General features: G+C 56.1%; 2 protein-coding genes across 4 annotated transcripts in view; both read right to left on the bottom strand.

Moving 5' to 3' along the window:
- MAP4K2 (mitogen-activated protein kinase kinase kinase kinase 2) overlaps positions 1-3,767 on the bottom strand; it is a 12,537-nt gene extending 8,770 nt beyond the window's left edge. The window contains exons 1-13 of the mRNA XM_081798618.1: positions 3,629-3,767; positions 3,448-3,505; positions 3,152-3,242; positions 2,996-3,060; positions 2,635-2,690; positions 2,229-2,276; positions 2,100-2,142; positions 1,628-1,700; positions 1,414-1,545; positions 1,268-1,330; positions 832-913; positions 630-737; positions 59-216 (exon numbers count right to left, since the gene is read on the bottom strand). Of these exons, the coding sequence (XP_081654744.1) occupies positions 59-216; positions 630-737; positions 832-913; positions 1,268-1,330; positions 1,414-1,545; positions 1,628-1,700; positions 2,100-2,142; positions 2,229-2,276; positions 2,635-2,690; positions 2,996-3,060; positions 3,152-3,242; positions 3,448-3,505; positions 3,629-3,724 (1,073 nt within the window). The 5' untranslated portion in view covers positions 3,725-3,767. The remainder of the gene's footprint in view (positions 1-58; positions 217-629; positions 738-831; positions 914-1,267; positions 1,331-1,413; positions 1,546-1,627; positions 1,701-2,099; positions 2,143-2,228; positions 2,277-2,634; positions 2,691-2,995; positions 3,061-3,151; positions 3,243-3,447; positions 3,506-3,628) is intronic.
- A 342-nt stretch (positions 3,768-4,109) lies between these two features.
- On the bottom strand, positions 4,110-10,547 carry MEN1 (menin 1). 3 transcript variants are annotated; one of them, XM_006737098.3, is made up of 10 exons: positions 10,393-10,547; positions 9,544-10,004; positions 8,427-8,635; positions 8,116-8,244; positions 7,782-7,822; positions 7,621-7,708; positions 6,796-6,932; positions 6,281-6,416; positions 5,607-5,771; positions 4,110-5,403 (listed from the first exon to the last, which is right to left on the bottom strand). In XM_006737098.3, coding segments are annotated over exons 1-10 (1,851 nt in total). In that variant the 5' UTR covers positions 10,395-10,547; the 3' UTR covers positions 4,110-4,920. The 3 variants fall into 3 exon arrangements, with proteins under 3 accessions (XP_006737161.1, XP_030887951.1, XP_030887952.1); XM_031032091.2 differs by having other exon boundaries at positions 10,381-10,530; XM_031032092.2 differs by lacking the exon at positions 10,393-10,547 and adding an exon at positions 10,291-10,312.
- Positions 10,548-16,866: the final 6,319 nt, after the last annotated feature.

The following is a 16,866-nucleotide window of genomic DNA, read 5'->3' as shown; positions in this document are numbered from 1 at the left end:
CTCCCCAGCCAAGTCCATATACACAGCCCCCCACCAGATCCACATGCACTGTCCCCACCGGATCCACACACACAGCCCCCCACCAAATCCACACATAGCCCCCACACACACACCCACATAACCTCGAGCAAACTCACACTGGATCTCCGAGGGGGTCCTCTCGGCCGGGCCGTGCTGCCCCCGGGAGTGAATGGTGTCTGGAAACATGTCGTAAGTCTAGGAAAGAACACAAACACCAACGGTTGACACACACCCAGCACTTGCCTTCCGCCAGGTATCACTGGAAGTGCTTTACCCACACTTTGTTTTTACAACAACTTTATGAGATTATTGTAAGATTAAAGATGAGAAAACCACCACAGAGAAGCAAATAACTGGCCAAAGAACACATAAAAACCAGAAGAGAGCTAAGCTAGGATCAGGTCAGCTTAAGCCAAGCACAGGAATTTATCAAGTGAGGGGTACCGGGGGCGAGATGGGCCCAGGGAAAATTTCTAATGGGTGGGCTCGCCTGGAGGAAAGCTCCCAGTGCTGGAAATTCGCAAGTTAAAGGGACCTGATCCATATCACGTCTGCATTCCTTACCACCTGGCCAGGCCAAGATCCATTCCTCAGCTCCCCTCACTTACCTCCAGGTCACAGTCCTCTGGGGAGGGGGTTCCCAGGTGGGGGTCATTGGCTTTGTCCAACAGCTGCGTGAGGAGAGCCCGAGGGAGGTGCTGGGTTGTGAATGGATGCTGGAGGATTGGGGGGGAGGGGCACAGGTTGGTTCCTGGCCTCCAGGCCCCTGCTTGCAAACACCTAGGCTCCTGCCCTGCCCCCATCTCCCACCTGCAGAAGCTTCTCTGCTGTCGGCCTCTTCTTGGGATTCTTGGTCAAGGCCAGCTTGAGGAAGTGGTGGAAATGCTGGGTCCTAGTGGGCACAAGAGCCCCCGCCCCCAGACCCAGGTTAGCCCTCATGTGGGGCATCCTGCGAGCTCCAGAGGAGGGAGTCTGCTTCAGGAAGGAGCCAGACCGAAGCCAAGGGCAGCTGGCCTAAGCAATCCTGCTGTTGGGGCACAGCAGCTCCTCTATCATAACCATCTGTCCTTCCTCCCTGCCCACACCAGTCCCCCGGCCCAGGGGCAGGGCTCAGGCCCCTCCCACAGACGGTCCACAAAGGCTGAGAGTGCGGGGCTCCTCAGGTTGCACCCTGGGAGTTGGCAGGTTCTCTGCCCCCGTGGAGACTGCTGGAAAGGAGGCCCCAGTGGGGGATGTAGGCCCTCACCAGCGAGTCTTATCTCTCAGCCTGGGCGGCTGGAAGCTACTCTTCGACATGAGCATCAAGGCCCTGTGGAACAGAGCACGAGGTCAGGGGACAAGGTCAGCAGTGCCCTGGAGGTCAGGCAAGGGGCAAGTAAGTGTTCAGCGGACCTCATGGGGTGCAGGTGGAATAGAGGGGGCTGCAGCTCGCCCAGCTCGATGGCGGTGATGCCCAGGGCCCAGACGTCACAGAGCTCGTTGTAGCCTCCTTTGCGTTCCACAGCGGCCACCTCTGGGGCCATCCTAGAGAGGGGGTCACAGGTGGGATGGCCAGGTGCCCGACCTGTGCCCCCCCCCACCCCCTCAGCCCAAGGCACAGCCTCACCAGTATGGAGTCCCAATGAAAGACCTCCTCTTAGCCACAGATGCCGTCAGCTCACCTGACACCCCAAAGTCAGCTGCAGGGAGAAAGAGCTGCTCCCACCCGCCCTCTGGCTACCACTCCCCACCCACCTCCAGGGCTGAGGCTCGGAATGCACCTGAAGGGTTCAGAGAGCAGGCGGCCCAGGTTCAGCCACAACTGCCACACGTTGAAGGCAAGGCCAGGGCCCCCTCCGGGAGGGGTCAACTACCTTCTCTCCCTCACCAAGTGCGTAGTCCCAGGTTAGACTCCATACAGACCCAACCACACCCAACTTCTAGCAGGGAAGGAGGACGGTAACACTTTCTCAATGGGGAAACTGAGGGTTAAGTGGTAAAGTGACTTGCTCAAGGACACCCAGCACTTAAATGCAGACCCTAAGACTCCATAAGCTCCCACAGAACCCTCACCCTGATTGTGTCCCCGGGGTACTGACCCAGCTTGACATCTCCCTGGAGGGTGAGGAGAAGATTGGCTCCCTGTGGGAATGGAGGAGAGAGAATCCCATCTGGTGCCCCCAAGAGCCTCCTCCTCCCTCCCAGGATGTCCTTGGCCAGATCCCTACCTTGATGTCTCTGTGGATCTTCCCCTGAGAATGTAAGTGGTGCAGCCCCTGGGGACAAAGAGGAGCTCCTGAGAACAGCCACCCAGGACTATCTCCCCTTTCCTGAGCCCCCTCTCGCAACTGGGGCCCCCCACCCAAGCAGCTTCCTCCTCCCCTCTCCCCAAACAGGAAGTGACTGAGCCAAGAGGGAAATGTGCTGCTTCCGGCAACAGGGCTGGGGCCCCTTCCCCCCCAGGACCCACAGCCCCTCAGGCCAGCTCTGCCTGAGGCACTCCACCCCCCCAACACACACACACACACACACACACACACACACACACAGAGGCACGCACTGGCCAGGCCAGCTGGGCTCCCTGACCACAGCTCCTGGGGAGGGGGGTGTGAACAGCCGTAAGGGCCCAGCTACCTTCAGTGCCTCTCGGCAGACATAGGCAATCTGCCGTTCCTCCAGGGGCCCGGTGGCTGAAATGGAAGGGGTGAAGACTGGCATGGAGGTCGGGAGGATATGCTGACCTTCCCAGGCCACCCTGTGTGGGGGGAAGCAGCAGGCACTGCTAGGTGAAAGAGGTGTTGGCCACATCCCCTCCCTGCACAGCCTGGGATACAGAGCCCAGAGAAGGACACCAATGTCTCAAGGTCACACAGCCAGTGAGGAGTGGAGAAGGGCCCAAGCCCAGGACCTCAGCTCTCCTCTCCTGCCCCATGCTGGGGAAGGGTGGGTTGGGAAAAGGCTGTGGCCCTCTGGGGCCTGGAGTCCTGGCCCTCACCGTGGTAAATCTCCTGCAGGGACCCCCCTCCGCAGAACTCCATGCAGATCCACAATCGGTCATTCCTGGTGGGGGGGGGCACAGAACTGGGGTGGGCACATGGCAGGGCCACATGGGGGCTGCCTGGGGATAGGCAAGGGGATGAAGCAGCCTCACCTGAGGTAGCTGCCAATGTAGGCCACCACATTGGGGTGACGGCACTCACGCAGGATGGTGATTTCCTGCTGGAGGGAGCTGGTGTCGTCCCCTGGGAAGCACAGGGAATCATGGGGGGGGGGGGCGCATACGGATTGCTCTAACTCAGTGCCCCCATCTGCAAAATGGGCACATCCAGGCCAGAAAGATCCCAAGTGACAGTACCCTGGGGCCTGCCTCTCAGGGGGCCAACTCTCAGCGCCCGCCCGGCGCTCTACCCTCCCTCCAGCGCAGAGGCCCTGGCCCCGGGCCCTCACCTGGGTCTAGCTTGACTATCTTGACCGCGGCCAGTTCGGACGTGACCGTGTCGCGGGCCTGCAGGGGCGGAGGAGGTGAAGCGGAATGAGGAGGGGGCGGGGCTGGGGGCTGGATGCGCGGTGGGGCGCAGAGCCGGCACCCTCTCCGCCGCTCTCCCGCGCGTCCGGCCGCCTGGCGCACCTTGTAGACGTCGCCATAGGTCCCGGCCCCCACACGCTGCAGCAGCTCGAAGCGGTCGCGCGGATCCTGCAGCGACACGTCCCGCAGCAGCGCCATTGCCCGGCGCCGGGCGGGCGGTCGTGAGCTGCGGAGCCGCGGAGCCGGCGCGGGGCGGCGCGGGGCGGGGTGGGGCGGGGCAGGACCGCCGGGGCGGGCGCGGGTGGCTCCGAGGCCGCGGAGGCGGGGCCGGGGCCCGGGGCGGGGCCAGGAGGGGGATGCCCTGCCGCCCGGCCGGGAGGAGGCGCCCGCGGGACAGGCCCTCGGCAGGGAGGGGAAGTCCCGAGGCCGGGCGGAGCCGACCGGCAGAGGCCCTTCGGCCAGCTACCCGTTGCCTGCGCCCTAGGAGGGGAACCCGAAGGCCAGAAGGCAGGGGGAAGAGGGAACCCCCTCTCCCTCGTCCCGCCCGCCCCTCCCGCAATTTCCTCGATGAAACACGGACGGGTTGTTTTTGTTGTTTTTTTTTTACAAAATGTATTCATCTTCCTTGGAACTGAAAAATAAATCTATGTACAAAACAGGAAGAGATCAGGCTCCCCTCACCCACTCGCAAACCCCTGCAGATTTCCTCCGGAGTCCCCTGAGACGGGCAGGACCTCGGGGAGGTTCCCAGAGGGTCGGAAAGAGGTCTGCTCTGATCTGGGGCCAGTTTGGTCAGGAAGGGGGCGGGGCTCAGGATTCACAGGCCGGACACTGCGTTTCGTGTCCCAGACTCGCAGGACAGAGAAGGGAAGAAGCTAGGATTTCCAAACTCTGAAAGTTTAAGTTCTTTGGGGTAGGGGGGTTGGATTCCCAAGGGATGGAATTCTGAAGTGCGGAAATGTACTCCTAGGGGCTGAGCGGAGTCCCAGGTTCCCGGGTTGGAGACGGGACCTGTGCTTCTGGGGTGTAGGGCGAAACCTCAGCCCCACGGGCCTGGGAGCAACCGTGAGCAGCCCTGGTCTGGCCCAAGGTTAGAGCTTCGGTTCTGAGGTGGGGCCCTGTTTCCAGTGCTTGGACCTTTAAAGATTAATGATGGAGCTCAAAGTGAGGTTTCCATTGGCCGGCTGGGATTCTGGGGGATGGGATCTGCAGAGCCCTGGAGTAGCCCGTACTCCAGCAACTTGCAGCCCGGATTCCGGGTGGGGGTGGGGCCTGGAAGAGGGGCTTAGGCCCCCTTGGCCCGGGGGAGGGGCTTAGGCTCAAGGGGCGGGCGGGGGAGTGGGGGTGACTGGGGTGGCGCCCTCCTCCCCGCACCGCAAGGGCTGACAGGTCGTTCAGAGGCCCTTGCGCTGGCGCTTGAGAAAGGAAAGAGTGTAGTCGCTAGGTGTGGACACCTTCTGCTTCTTCATCTGCACTTGAGACTGCGCCGTGAGCTGCAACTTGATGGCGCTTGAGTTGATCTTGGTGGCCACCAGCAGCTCCTTCATGCCCTTCATCTTCTCGCTCTGGAAAGTGAGCACCGGACCCTCCGGTGGCGGCGACGCTGCGGGTGCAGGCGCCGGAGCCGTGCTGCCTCCTTCAGGGCCGCGCGCAGTGCCGGGGACTGTCCCTGGGGGCTTCCGAGGGGGTCCCGACATCGCCCCCTGGCCTCCGCCCGGGCCCTTGTCCAGCGCCGGCTTCTTAGGCGGCGGCGGCTCCTCAGGCTTGGACTCACGCCGCGGGCCTCGCCGCCGTCCCTCCCGGGCTTCCTCGCCCCACAGCTCCTCGGCCTCAGCCGCCTCGGCCTCGCGGCTCACGATGCGCACCTTCTGCCGCACCTGGACAGGGAGGAAAAGTGAAGGAGAGACTGCAGGCCAGCGGCTGGAACCCCAAGACCAGCCTCGGCCGCTGCGTCCCAGGGCCTGTCTTATCTGCACCCAAAGGGGACAAGCCAACCCTCTTCAGAACCACAAAGGTTCTGCTTCGGCAGCTGCCATCACCCCCTGGCCCCCGCAAGCCACCCTGCACAGCTGCCCCTCACCTGTCCCTCGAAGCGGCCTAGGGACTGCACGAGGAAGGTGGCCCAGCCCACGTGCAGCACGGGCGTGGGGCTGCCCTCTTCCCACTTGCAGATGCCGTCATAGAACCGCAGCAGGTGGGCGAAGCACTCTGGGTCCTGGAGGGCAGAACCCTGGCTCTGGGTCCCCTGGGCAAGGGGAAATGAGGGCGCAGGTTAGACCCCCGCCTTAGGCACCCCCTATCACAGGGCACAGTCCAAGCCCCTCGCCTAGGCAGAGAGCCCTGGCTTCAAAAGAGGTGAGCACAGGGGAAAAGATCGCTTAGAACCTCTTTCCTTTTATAAAACCAGTCCTTAGCGAGGACTTGGGGGGGAAAGCAGAAGCCATCTCTTACCTACACCCCACACCCTCAACTGAATGAGGGGTACAGACCATGAGAGAGATGGGCTTCCACCCCCTTTACCTGAAGGCACAGGGTAGAAACCCCTAAAATACCCTCAGCTCCCTCAGAGCCAGGCCGGGGACCCCCTACTGCAGCAGAGAATGTAGCTCTCCGCGCAGGACCACCTTCCCCCGGCAGGCCCCAGTCCTGCACCGTAGCCCCCCATCCTACACAGCAGTCCCTGTGTCCTGGGATGGGGAGCCCTGCTGGGGGAGAGGGGGAAGGTGAACACGGGCTGCAGCTCCAGCTCTTCACCTGGGTCTGCTCCCCTGGCCGCTCCTCGCCAGCCTCCAGCAGGCTAGCTGCCTCCTTCAGCAAGTTGGGGATGACATCATTGGCTACTTCAAAGAACTCCTTGTAGATCTCCTCGTCTTCACGGCAGTAGTTGTAGCTGTGAGAGCAGTAGGGCACTGTGAGGTCTGGGCCACGGCAGGGACCCCAGGGGACCTGGTGAGCGGTTGGGGTCTTCACTTGGAAATGATGGGTCTGAGCAAGGGGCCGGGGGGGCGGGGGGCGTGGGGCAGGGCATGTGGATTCTACTGCTGGATGTCAGTGGTTGGAAACTGGGAGGCCAGGGGAGCCAGGGAAAGGTGTGAGGCCCTCGTCGAGGGGTCCCAACCTCCTGCGTGATGGTGGCCTTGGCTGCCTAAGGACTGGATGGAAAGGGGATAGGGCTGGGGACCCAGGCCTCAAGCCTGGATGAGGGTGGTTGGAAATTAGGTAGAAGGGGAAGAAGGGCTGGCCTGAGGCCCTAGTCGGGGGATCCTCACTCCTGGATGACAGTGGCTGTGTCAGCCCAGGCCTGGAGGGCTTCGCGCACATTGCGGTTGCGACAGTGGTAGCCAGCCAGGTACATGTAGGGGTAGATGTGCTCATCCCGGTAGTAGGTCTTGGCTGAGGCAATGCCCTGGGGATAGAGCGGAGGGACCTCAGGGGGCAGCCCCAGTGGCCCTGGATGGCACAAATCCAATTGGGTCACACCCATGAGGCACAGTAGGCAGATCCCAGAGGGTCCCGCCTCCAGTCTCACCTCCACCCCCTTCTATCCTCTCTGCCAGGTGCTCCTCCCCAGGGTCTGCAGGACTACCTGCTGAGGCCTGGGCCATGCTGCAGGGGGCAGGGACCCCCAGAGAACAAGGGCTAGGAAAGGGAAAGGACCCATCCTCCAAGCTCGGGACATATCCATTTCCCTGGCTTTCTGACACACTCCTACACAAACACCAAAGCCTTCTAAGCCCAGCGCAATGTCCATCCTGGCCCCCCACCCCCACAAAGTTAACAACCCCTCCTCAGTGCTCCCGCCACATGTGACCTCTGTTACACTCTAGGACAATAAGAGGCAGCAGAAAAAGCAGGGCTGAGAGAACAAATTCAGGCCCCACCCCTCCCAGGCTGGGGAACCCAGAACATCCCTCAGACAGCCCTGACTACACTGAATATGCGCATGGTAAATGCAAAATGGGAAATGGAAGGGCGATACCCCCCAATACACATAAAGTTCCTCTCTCCTCACCTGCCCCCTCCCAGTCCCCAGGTAGAAGGGGACCCCAGCCACTGTTGGGCCTCCCTTCTGTACCCTCCTGAGATGTCCCCACCTTGTGGTAGAGGGTGAGTGGGTCTGGCCGGCCAGGGGTGGGCTCCAGTTCCTCCAGATCTGCCAGGTTCCCCAGTGCCATGGGGTACCTGGGAAAGGGTCATGAGTCCAGGCTGCCTCCCAGCGCCCTGAGGCCCAGCCTGGCCACTTCCCCCTACTGACCTTTCCAGATGTCCCAGGTCGTAGAGCAGCCAGAGCAGCTTCTAGGGGGGGCCGAAGGAGAGAGGTATGAGCTGAGGGGAGGTGAGGAGGGTCTCTCAGTCTACCAGGCAGATATGAGTAGCATACCAGCAGGGACCTCCCACCAGGTGGGTGGGGCCAAAATTCAGGAACCAGCCCCTTATAGGAGTCAAAGCCCTTTCACATCTCAATTCTACTTTCCCAAGAACCCTGGGAAAGGCCAGGCCAAGAATGAGTAAACCCCTGTTACCAAAGGGGAAGCTGAAGCTCAGGAAGGGAAAGTGCCCCTGCCCATGGTCCCACAGGCACCTCTCACCTGCTGCAGCTGCAGCAGCTCCAGGGAGTCGGTGTGCAGGTCAATGGAAGGGTTGATGGCACACACCATAAATGCCACCTCCATCTTTCGGTCACAGCGCATGTATGATCCTTTCAGGTACAGCCAGCTCTTGGGAGAGGACAAGACCAGATGTCTCAGGATGGCCCCACCTGTGCCTGCTCCAGGGAATGACAGCCAGAAAAGGGGCACTCCCCCTTCTCAGCATATGAAGGTGGTGCCAGGAAGAGGGGAGGTGGCTTGGGCTAGGAGAGGAGAGTGTGAAATGGACAAGGTGGGGGGAGGGGGCATACCCGCTCAGCCACACCCGCGTTGACTGTCTGGCCCCTGCGATCTTCGTTGCCCTTGCCATGCCAAGTGACCTCAGCTGTCTGTTCTCCGTTGGGCCCAAACACTACCCAGGCATGGTCCTCAGACAGGGCCAGGTGGACATCCCGGAGACCCAGAGCCTGGCAGGCCCCCACCACGGCAAAGGCCACACCAGAGCTGTCCAGTTTAGTGCCTGTGGAAGGGAAGGGCATGGAAGAGGGTCCTCTGAGCTCTGACCTGGGGAAAGGGGCCAGGTGGTGATGGGCCATGCTCCCTCCCACCCTCACCTCCAAGCCTGTGCCCAAACCTTAGATGCTCCTGCCCATCAACTCTCAATCCCTTTCCTCCTATGTGTTCGAAGCCTCTCCCTCCCCCTTGACGTGCTGCAGCAAAAGACCTTCTTGGCTCTTCCACAGCTCCACCCACCCTTTGACCCTGTCCCTTCTCTTTGTCTGCAACCATATTATGTTTTATTGTGCCTATTAGATTATAACAGGGACAGCAAAAATGGGACCCTCTGGCCAACACTCTTTCTTCACACACCCACTGGTAGATACTCCTAATTTATCTCCGTACTTTTCCTGCTAGGCGCAGAAGCAGCCCAATTCCTTCTCAACGTGGCTCTCCAGGACCTGACTGCCAGTCAACTGGGCTTGGAGCAAAGTAGAAAGTTCTTTGCAAGCCCTGAGTCTTAAGCTCCTTGACACGAAGCCCCTCCCTCATCTGTTCACTTTCATTTAAGTGTCTCAAATGTAGCCAGATTTTGGCACCTCACTCCCCAGATTCGCTCCTGCCTTTAGTGCCTCATACTGGGCTGAGGGTCTCCTGTAGCGGCTCAATGGCAGGGATGGGGGTGCTGAGGAGGCAGAGTCAAGTGATTGAGGTGCAGGCCCAGCCCTGCCATTCCGTGCCTTTGGCATATCACTTCCCTTCTCTGTGCTTCAGTTTCCCTAGCTGCAAAGAGGGTAATAACACTTGCCCCACTTCACAAGGCTTACAGGTCTTAAAGGGCTCTGCAAACCATACAGTGTTGTGAAGAGGTCAGCCAAGGTTCCCAGGTGAGACAGGATTCTCCCCCTTTGCCACCTGTCAGGCTCCAACCTGTGATGAAGCTGAAGAGGGACTGGATGTGGGCCCGATCCTTGAAGTAGGAGCGGCTGAGGCTGTTCCAGATGACATCGGAGACCTTCTTCACCAGTTCTCGGCTGGAGACACCCCCCTCTCGCGGGTAGAGAGACAGGTCGACGGCGCCACGGATCTGGGCGGTGAAGCGGGCATACAGCGCGGCGATGATGGATAGGTCGGCCACAGGGAAGTAGGTAAGCCCGCCGGGTGGGTCGGGCGCGGGGCTGGGCTGGAAGGTGAGCTCGGGCACATTGGTGGGGATGACGCGGTTGACAGCTAGGAAATGCTCCACGAAGCCCAGTACCAAGGATAGGAGCACCAAGTCCGGTTCCTCTCGGCCCAGCTCGGCAGCGAACAGGCGCACCACGTCGTCGATGGAGCGCAGCGGGAACAGCGTCTTCTGGGCGGCCTTCAGCCCCATGGCGGCGGGCCTCGGCCTGCGGGCGAGCCGGAGGAGGGAGGGTCGGGCGGGCACGACCAGGGAGCCCCCTCCCAGGCTCAGCTAAGGTTCTACACGCCTATTCCCTACATTCTCTTGCTTCCCCGCCCCCCTGGCCCTCCGCTCATCTGTTCCCCCTCTTCCGTCGGAGACCCCTTAGCCGAGGCTGGAAGGGCCTCCTCGTCCCCCACAACCCCAGCAGCCGCGGCCCCGATGGGGGTGCGCCTCTAGGATCCCGCTGGGGAACCCTCCATGGTCGCTCCTACCCCTCTCTACGACCGTACCCCGGACACCTAGGGTCCGTCCGGAAGGCGCCCCTAAGCCATGCCCCCCAAATCCCAAGAGGAGTCCTGGCCTGGGTCCCCCGCGCCCACCTCCGCGCTTACATCCCACACAAGGCACCACGGCGCCCGCCGCCTGGAGCCTGCTGGGAAATGGAGTTCCGCCCCTTGGGCCGCACTGCCTGCCGGGAAGTGCAGTCCCGGGCCCTCTCCTGCCCTTGCCGTGTCTTGAAATGGTGGCCGGGCCGACAGTCCGCGGTGGCTGATGGGAGTGGTAGTCCGCTGCTCTGGGCTCCCCAGCGGTAGGTGAGGAGTGGAGGCTGCGCCACCTTCCTGAGGTCCTCGGGGATTGGTCACTCCATTTCACGCCCTCCAGGTAGGCCGTGAACCGCGGTGCATTCTGGGAGATGTAGTCCAGGGAGTGACCCAGGCATTCCTCAGGCGGTCACTAAGCTTAGGCTGTCACGTGACGTCAAGATGTGAGGAAAACTGGGGCGCCTGGGGTGGCTCAGTCGTTAACCGTCTGCCTTCGGCTCAGGTCATGACCCAGGGTCCTGGGATCGAGCCCCACATCGGGCTCCCTGCTCCGCGGGAAGCCTGCTTCTCCCTCTCCCACTCCCCCCTGCTTGTGTTCCCTTTCTCGCTGTGTCTCTCTCTGTCAAATAAATAAATAAAATCTTTAAAAAAAAAAAAAAAAGATGAACATCTGAAGAATCATAGTTATTTGTAATAGGGTGAGAGCATATTGTTGAGGGAAAAAAGCTTCAGAACGGTATGTATGATAAGATACTATCTATATTAAGAACATTTTATTTTTTTTTAAAGAGGCTTTTAAAAAAAAAGATTTTATTTATTTATTTGCCAGAGAGAATACAAGCAGGGGAGTCGCAGGCAGAGGGAGAAGCAGGCTCCCCACTCAGTGGGGAGCCTGATGTGGGGCTCTATCCCAGGACCCTGGGATCATGACCTGAGCTGAAGGCAGATGCTTAACCGACTGAGCCACCCAGGCACCCCTATTAAGAACATTTCAAAACTTCAAAATAATACAATAATTTCTACAGAATCATCCATTCACCTTCCTTATTCATTCAACAAACAGATTTTTGATGCCTGTGGGCCAGGCACTCAGTCCTAGGCACTAGATATATAGCAGTGAGTAAAACATCAAATTTCTGCCCTTCTTCACGTCTGTGGGTATTTACCCCCAAATCCATAAGCCTCGTCTAATCATGAGAAAACATCTGGCAAGCCCAAACTGAGGAACCTACCAAACACTTGACCAGTACTCTTCAAAAGTGTCAAGGTCATAAAAGATGAGGAAAGACAGAAACTTTTGCAGGTTAGAACAGAGTAAGAAGACGGGACAACTAAATGCAACGTGGTGTTCTGGGTTGAGTTCTGGGACAGAAAAAGGACATTAGTGGGAAAAAAATGGTCAATAGGGTGGCTGACCGTCATAGCTTGCCCAGGACTGAGGGGACTTCGGGAGTATGGGATTTTAGTCTTAAAACCAAACTAGTCAGGGCACCTGGGAACCCTCCTTGTGAAATTCAAATAAAGTCTGTAGCTTCGTTCATAGTTTTCATCTGTTAGGTTTGATAAATGTATCACTATTTTGTCAGATGTTAACATTAAGGGGAACCTGGGCGAAGAGTATATGGGGATGAGATCACCAATGACCAAGTTGTGGGGTACTTCTTCGCATAGAGATTAGGAGACCAGGAGGAACGAGCAAATGAGACTGGCCAGAGAGATAGTAAGAGAACCAGACGAGCATTTGTGCAGAAGAAGATGGACCACCGAGACAGGGGTGTTAATGACCTTGTCAGACGCTGTTCATAGCTCAGCAAACTGAGCATGGAAGACTGACTGGATTTGGTTCAGAGGGAATGCCTGGTGACCACATTAAGAGCAGTTTCGGAGCAAAAGCCTGTTCCTTGGCTCAAGAAAAATGAGAGGAAAGAAACTGGAGACAGTGCTAATACTCAACTCTTTCAGGGAGCTTTGCAGCAAAGACAGGAGAAAAATAAGATGGCAGCTGGTGGGTGGGGCGGGGAGGGGGAAAGAAGGTCAAAGGAGGTTGTGGTGGTGGTGTTTAATAGGGGAGAATTGCAGGACTGATGGCCTTGAATGGGTGGAGGGAATGGGAGTTCCTGAGTGGCAGGTTTGGCCTTTGCTAGGAGCATGAACAGTTTCTCTGCAATAATTGGAGAGAAGGCAGAATACATGGGAACATGTCCTGGTACTTTAATTTTTTCAATGAAAACAGGAAACCCAGTTGGTTGTCTCTTTTCCTCCACGCCTTTGCTCAAATGTCACCTTCTCAATGAGGCTGACCCAGACCTGACCAGCTTACTTGAGATCACACTCTCTGGGGCACCTGGGTGGCTCAGTCAGTTAAGCATCTCTTTCTTTTTTTAAAAGATTTTTTATTTATTTGACAGAGAGAGACACAGCAAGAGAGGGAACACAAGCAGGGGGAGTGGGTGAGGGAGAAGCAGGCTTCCTGCCGAGCAGGGAGCCTGATGCGGGGCTCCATCCCAGGACCCTAGGATCATGACCCGAGCCAAAGGCAGACGCTTAACGAATGAGCCACCCAGGCGCCCCAAGCATCTGACTTTTGATTTTGGCTCAGGTCATGATCTCAGGGTCCTGAGATTGAGCCCCGCCCTCCTCCCTTGGGCTCTGCACTCAGGAGGGAGTCTGCTTGTCCTCTGCCCCTCCCCCCATGCTCTTTCCCTCTCAAATAAATCTTAAAAAAAAAAGATCATACTCTCCAACACAAATTTCTCTTTCAATCCCTCCACCCTGCTCTACTTTTCTCCCCCCTAAATTACTAACACCTTCCAGAAAAGCGTTTCTCAACCACGTTACTATTGACATCTGGGGCTGGATAATTCTTTGTAGTTGGGGACCGCCCTCTGGGCTGTAGGATGTTTAGCAGCATCCTTGGCTTCTACCAACTAGAGGCCAGTAGCACTTCTTCCCCCGTTGTGACAACTAGTAATGTCTCCAGACATTGCCAAATGTCCCCTGAGGGGGAGGGGGGACAAAATTACCCCCAATTGAGCATATTATATAAGCATTCCAGCATATTATATAACTTACTTATTTGTTTATTGTTTGTCTCCTCCCACCAAAATATAAGCTCCACAAGGACAAGATATTGTCTGTTTTGTTTATTGATGTGTCCCATATGCCCAGAATAGAGTCTGGCATATAATTGGTCTTCAGCAAAGATTTGCTGAATAAATAGATGCATTATGCAAAACAGTAACTATAGTGATTGACCTGGAATTTATGCTGTGTGAGGAGAGACGTAAGGACACATGAGGGATGAGGGACAGCAAAAGTGTGGCAAAATCCGTGGATTGTAGGTTCCGGTAGAGTCAAAAGTTTACTGGAGCTGGGATGATAGAGAGAGCTGGAAAGATAGGGGTGTTGGTTAGAGATGTTTGAGATAGGGATGCTTGGGACTGAGATTACTGGGAGAGAGCTGTTGTTATTGGCAATGAAAAGACCTAGCCCAGTGCTTCCAGTAGAAATGTAACATGAGCTATATATATAACTTTAAAATTCCTAGTAGCTACATTTAAAAAAGTAAAAGACTTAAGTAAGATTAATTTTAATAACGTCTGAAATGTTGGGACGCCTGGATGGCTCAGTCAGTTGGGCGTCTGCCTTCGGCTCAGGTCATGATCCCGGGGTCCTGGGATCGAGTCCCACATCGGGCTCCTTGCTCAGCAGGAAGCCTGCTTCTCCCTCTGCCTGCTACTCTTCCTGCTTGTGAGCTCTCTCTCTCTCTTGCTCTATCTCTGGCAAATAAATAAATAAAATCTTAAAAAAAAAATAACATCCGAAATGTTATTTCAACTTGTAATCGGTATAAAAATTAGTGATAATTTATATATATTTCCACACTAAGTTTTTGAAATCTGCTATGTATTTTATACGCAGAGCACATCTCATTTCAGGCTAGTCACTTGTCAGCGGCTCCACAGCCCATGTAATTGGTGGCTCTCATGCAGGCTGGAGCAGCTTTCCAGGATGGCTACAGGAGTGTGTGGCTTGGGCGGAGTGGAAGACACGGTCACGGGACCCAGCGCTGGATCATCTGTGTGTTATAGCACAGTCTCTAAGAATTAAAACCGGAGCGGGAGGGAGAGAGTGACAGGAAGCCAGGAGCTAGAAATGGTCAAAAAAGGAGCGATCCGTGGGTTGGGAGATGTTAGAAACAAACTTGAGTGCACGCCAACTTGAGTTTTTGAAAGGAGGGAGGAGGATGTCTGTAAGCATCAATGAGAATCATGGAGAGCACCTACCCCACCTCCAGGCCAGTGACAGAAGGTGGGGGGCAGTAGTGACCTCAGGGTTCCTGCTAGAGCAGGGGGTTAGGGACCATCTACAGAAGGGGATAAGGACATGGGTGATTTTGCTGAAGACGGACCAGGAGCCCGGAGGGCACCGTGGACAGCTATTAGGAGCCAAGCATAGAGATGAGGTCAGAAAAGGGGACGGCCAGAGTGTGGAGAACCTTGGAGGCCTGAGTCCCTTGCCGTGAAGCTGAGGGTGAGGGAACCTGCCAAGAGTAGGGAAGGCCTTGAAGCTCTGACTTGATTTCCGCTGATGGAAGCAAGGAGGCTGCGGGAGGGTGGTCCCTCGATGTCTGGCTTATATGGCAACACATAGACATAAACTCATCTTATGGGGGGAGGGAAGAGAGTCACAGGGGAATTCACCCTCTAATTTACCTCTCCTCTAATTGCCTCTCCCCCCTACTCAAGTTCTCGTTCACTCTGCTCTCTCTCTTTCTCCCTCTCAAATAAATAAACAATAGGGAAAAAAGACCAAAAGAAAAGATTTTATTTATTTATTTGAGAGAGAGACTGAGCATGCACACATGAGCAGAGGTAGTGGGGTGCAGAGAGAGAGGAGAAGTAGACTCCCTACTGAGCAGGGAGCCCACTGTGGGGCCCCATCCCAGGACCCTGAGATCATGACCTGAGCCCAAGGCAGATAATTACCAACTGAGCCACCCAGGTGCCCCAGCTACATAATATTCTTGACAAAAAAGTTATTGGGGAAACCATCAGAAAAATGTAAATTGCAGTCCATTCAACAAAATAACAGGCCTGGACCCTTAAAAAATGTTAATATCACGGAGACAACAAAAACGGGAGGCCAATAGAATTGCTCCAGGTTAATGGAGACTAGAGAGCCTAGACCAAATGCAATGTTTGATCCATAATTAGATACCCGATTTTTTTTTTTTTTAAAGATTTTATTTATTTGACAGAGAGAGACACAGCGAGAGAGGGAACACAAGCAGGGGGAGTGGGAGAGGGAGAAGCAGGCTTCCCGCAGAGCAGGGAGCCCGACGCGGGGCTCGATCCCAGGACCCCGGGATCATGACCCGAGCCGAAGGCAGACGCGCAACGACTGAGCCACCCAGGCGCCCCTAGATACCCGATTTTTTAAAAATGGTATAAAGAACATTTTGGACACAGTTGTACCATGAACTGGGCAGCTTAAACAACAGAAAAAAATTGAAATGTCTTGTCTCCCCATCTGGCATTTGGAAGGCTGAGGTCAGGGTGTCAGTGGGACTGATTCCCTCTGAGGCCATGAGGAAGAATCTGGTCCAGACCTCTCCCCAGCTGCTGGGGGTTTGCTGACAATCTTTGGCGGTCCATGGCTTGTAGAAGCATCACCCCGATCTCTGCCTAAAGCTTCACATGGTCTTCTCCCCATGTGTGTGTCTCTGCGTCCAAGTTTCCCCCTTCTTTAATTAAAAAAAATTGGGGGGGCGGGTGCCTGGGTGGCTCAGTTGGTTAAGCGTCTGACTTTGGCTCGGGCCCTGATCTCAGGGTCCTGGGATCGAGCCCCGCGTCAGGCTCCGAACTCAGCACAGAGTCTGCTTGTCCCTCTGCCCCTCCCTGTTTGTACTCTGTCTCTCAAATAAATAAAATCTTAAAAAAAAAAAAAAGTTTTTAAAGTAAACTCTAACCCCAGTGTGAGGCATGAACTCACGAGCCCAAGATCAAGAATCACACGTTCTATTGACTGAGCCAGCCAGGCGCCCCCAAGTTTCCCCTTTGTAAAAGGAACCGGTCATATTGGATCAGGGCCTACCTTAATGAACTCATTTTAACTAACTATTTCTGCAATGGTTCTCTTTCTTAGTAAGGTTATGTACTGAGCTATTTGGGGTTAGGACTTCAACAAACAAATTTGGGGGGATCACAGTATATCCCATAAAAGATTGTCATTAGATAATATTGTTGTTTTTTTTTTTTAAAGATTTTTATTGATTTATTTGACAGAGAGAGACACAGCAAGAGAGGGAACACAAGCAGGGGGAGTGGGAGAGGGAGAAGGAGAAGCAGGCTTCCCGCCGAACAGGGAGCCCGATGCGGGGCTCGATCCCAGGACCCTGGGATCATGACCTGAGCCGAAGGCAGATGCTTAACCGACTGAGCCACCCAGGCGCCCCTAGATCATATTGTTGTATCAGTGTTAAATCTCTTGAGACAGTAACAGTAACTTCTGGTGGCTCCTTATTCTTTTTTTTTTGCCAGA

Source organism: Leptonychotes weddellii, chromosome 11 (assembly GCF_054177405.1).
Source record: "Leptonychotes weddellii isolate Sample4059 chromosome 11, ASM5417740v2, whole genome shotgun sequence".
NCBI classification, from domain to species: domain Eukaryota; kingdom Metazoa; phylum Chordata; class Mammalia; order Carnivora; family Phocidae; genus Leptonychotes; species Leptonychotes weddellii.
The sequence above is the reverse complement of the archived record's forward strand: the minus strand, read 5'-3'. Positions and strand labels throughout refer to the sequence as shown.

Bases quoted from the DNA above. Each gene is read 5' to 3' on its own strand.
- MEN1 (XM_006737098.3), bottom strand. The intron at 8,636-9,543 runs GTTGGAGCCTGA...TCCCTTCCACAG, and splicing joins CCTCTTCAGCTTCATCACAG to GCACTAAACTGGACAGCTCT. The intron at 6,417-6,795 runs GTGAGGATCCCC...CTGCTCTCACAG, and splicing joins ACAGCCACTGTCATCCAGGA to CTACAACTACTGCCGTGAAG.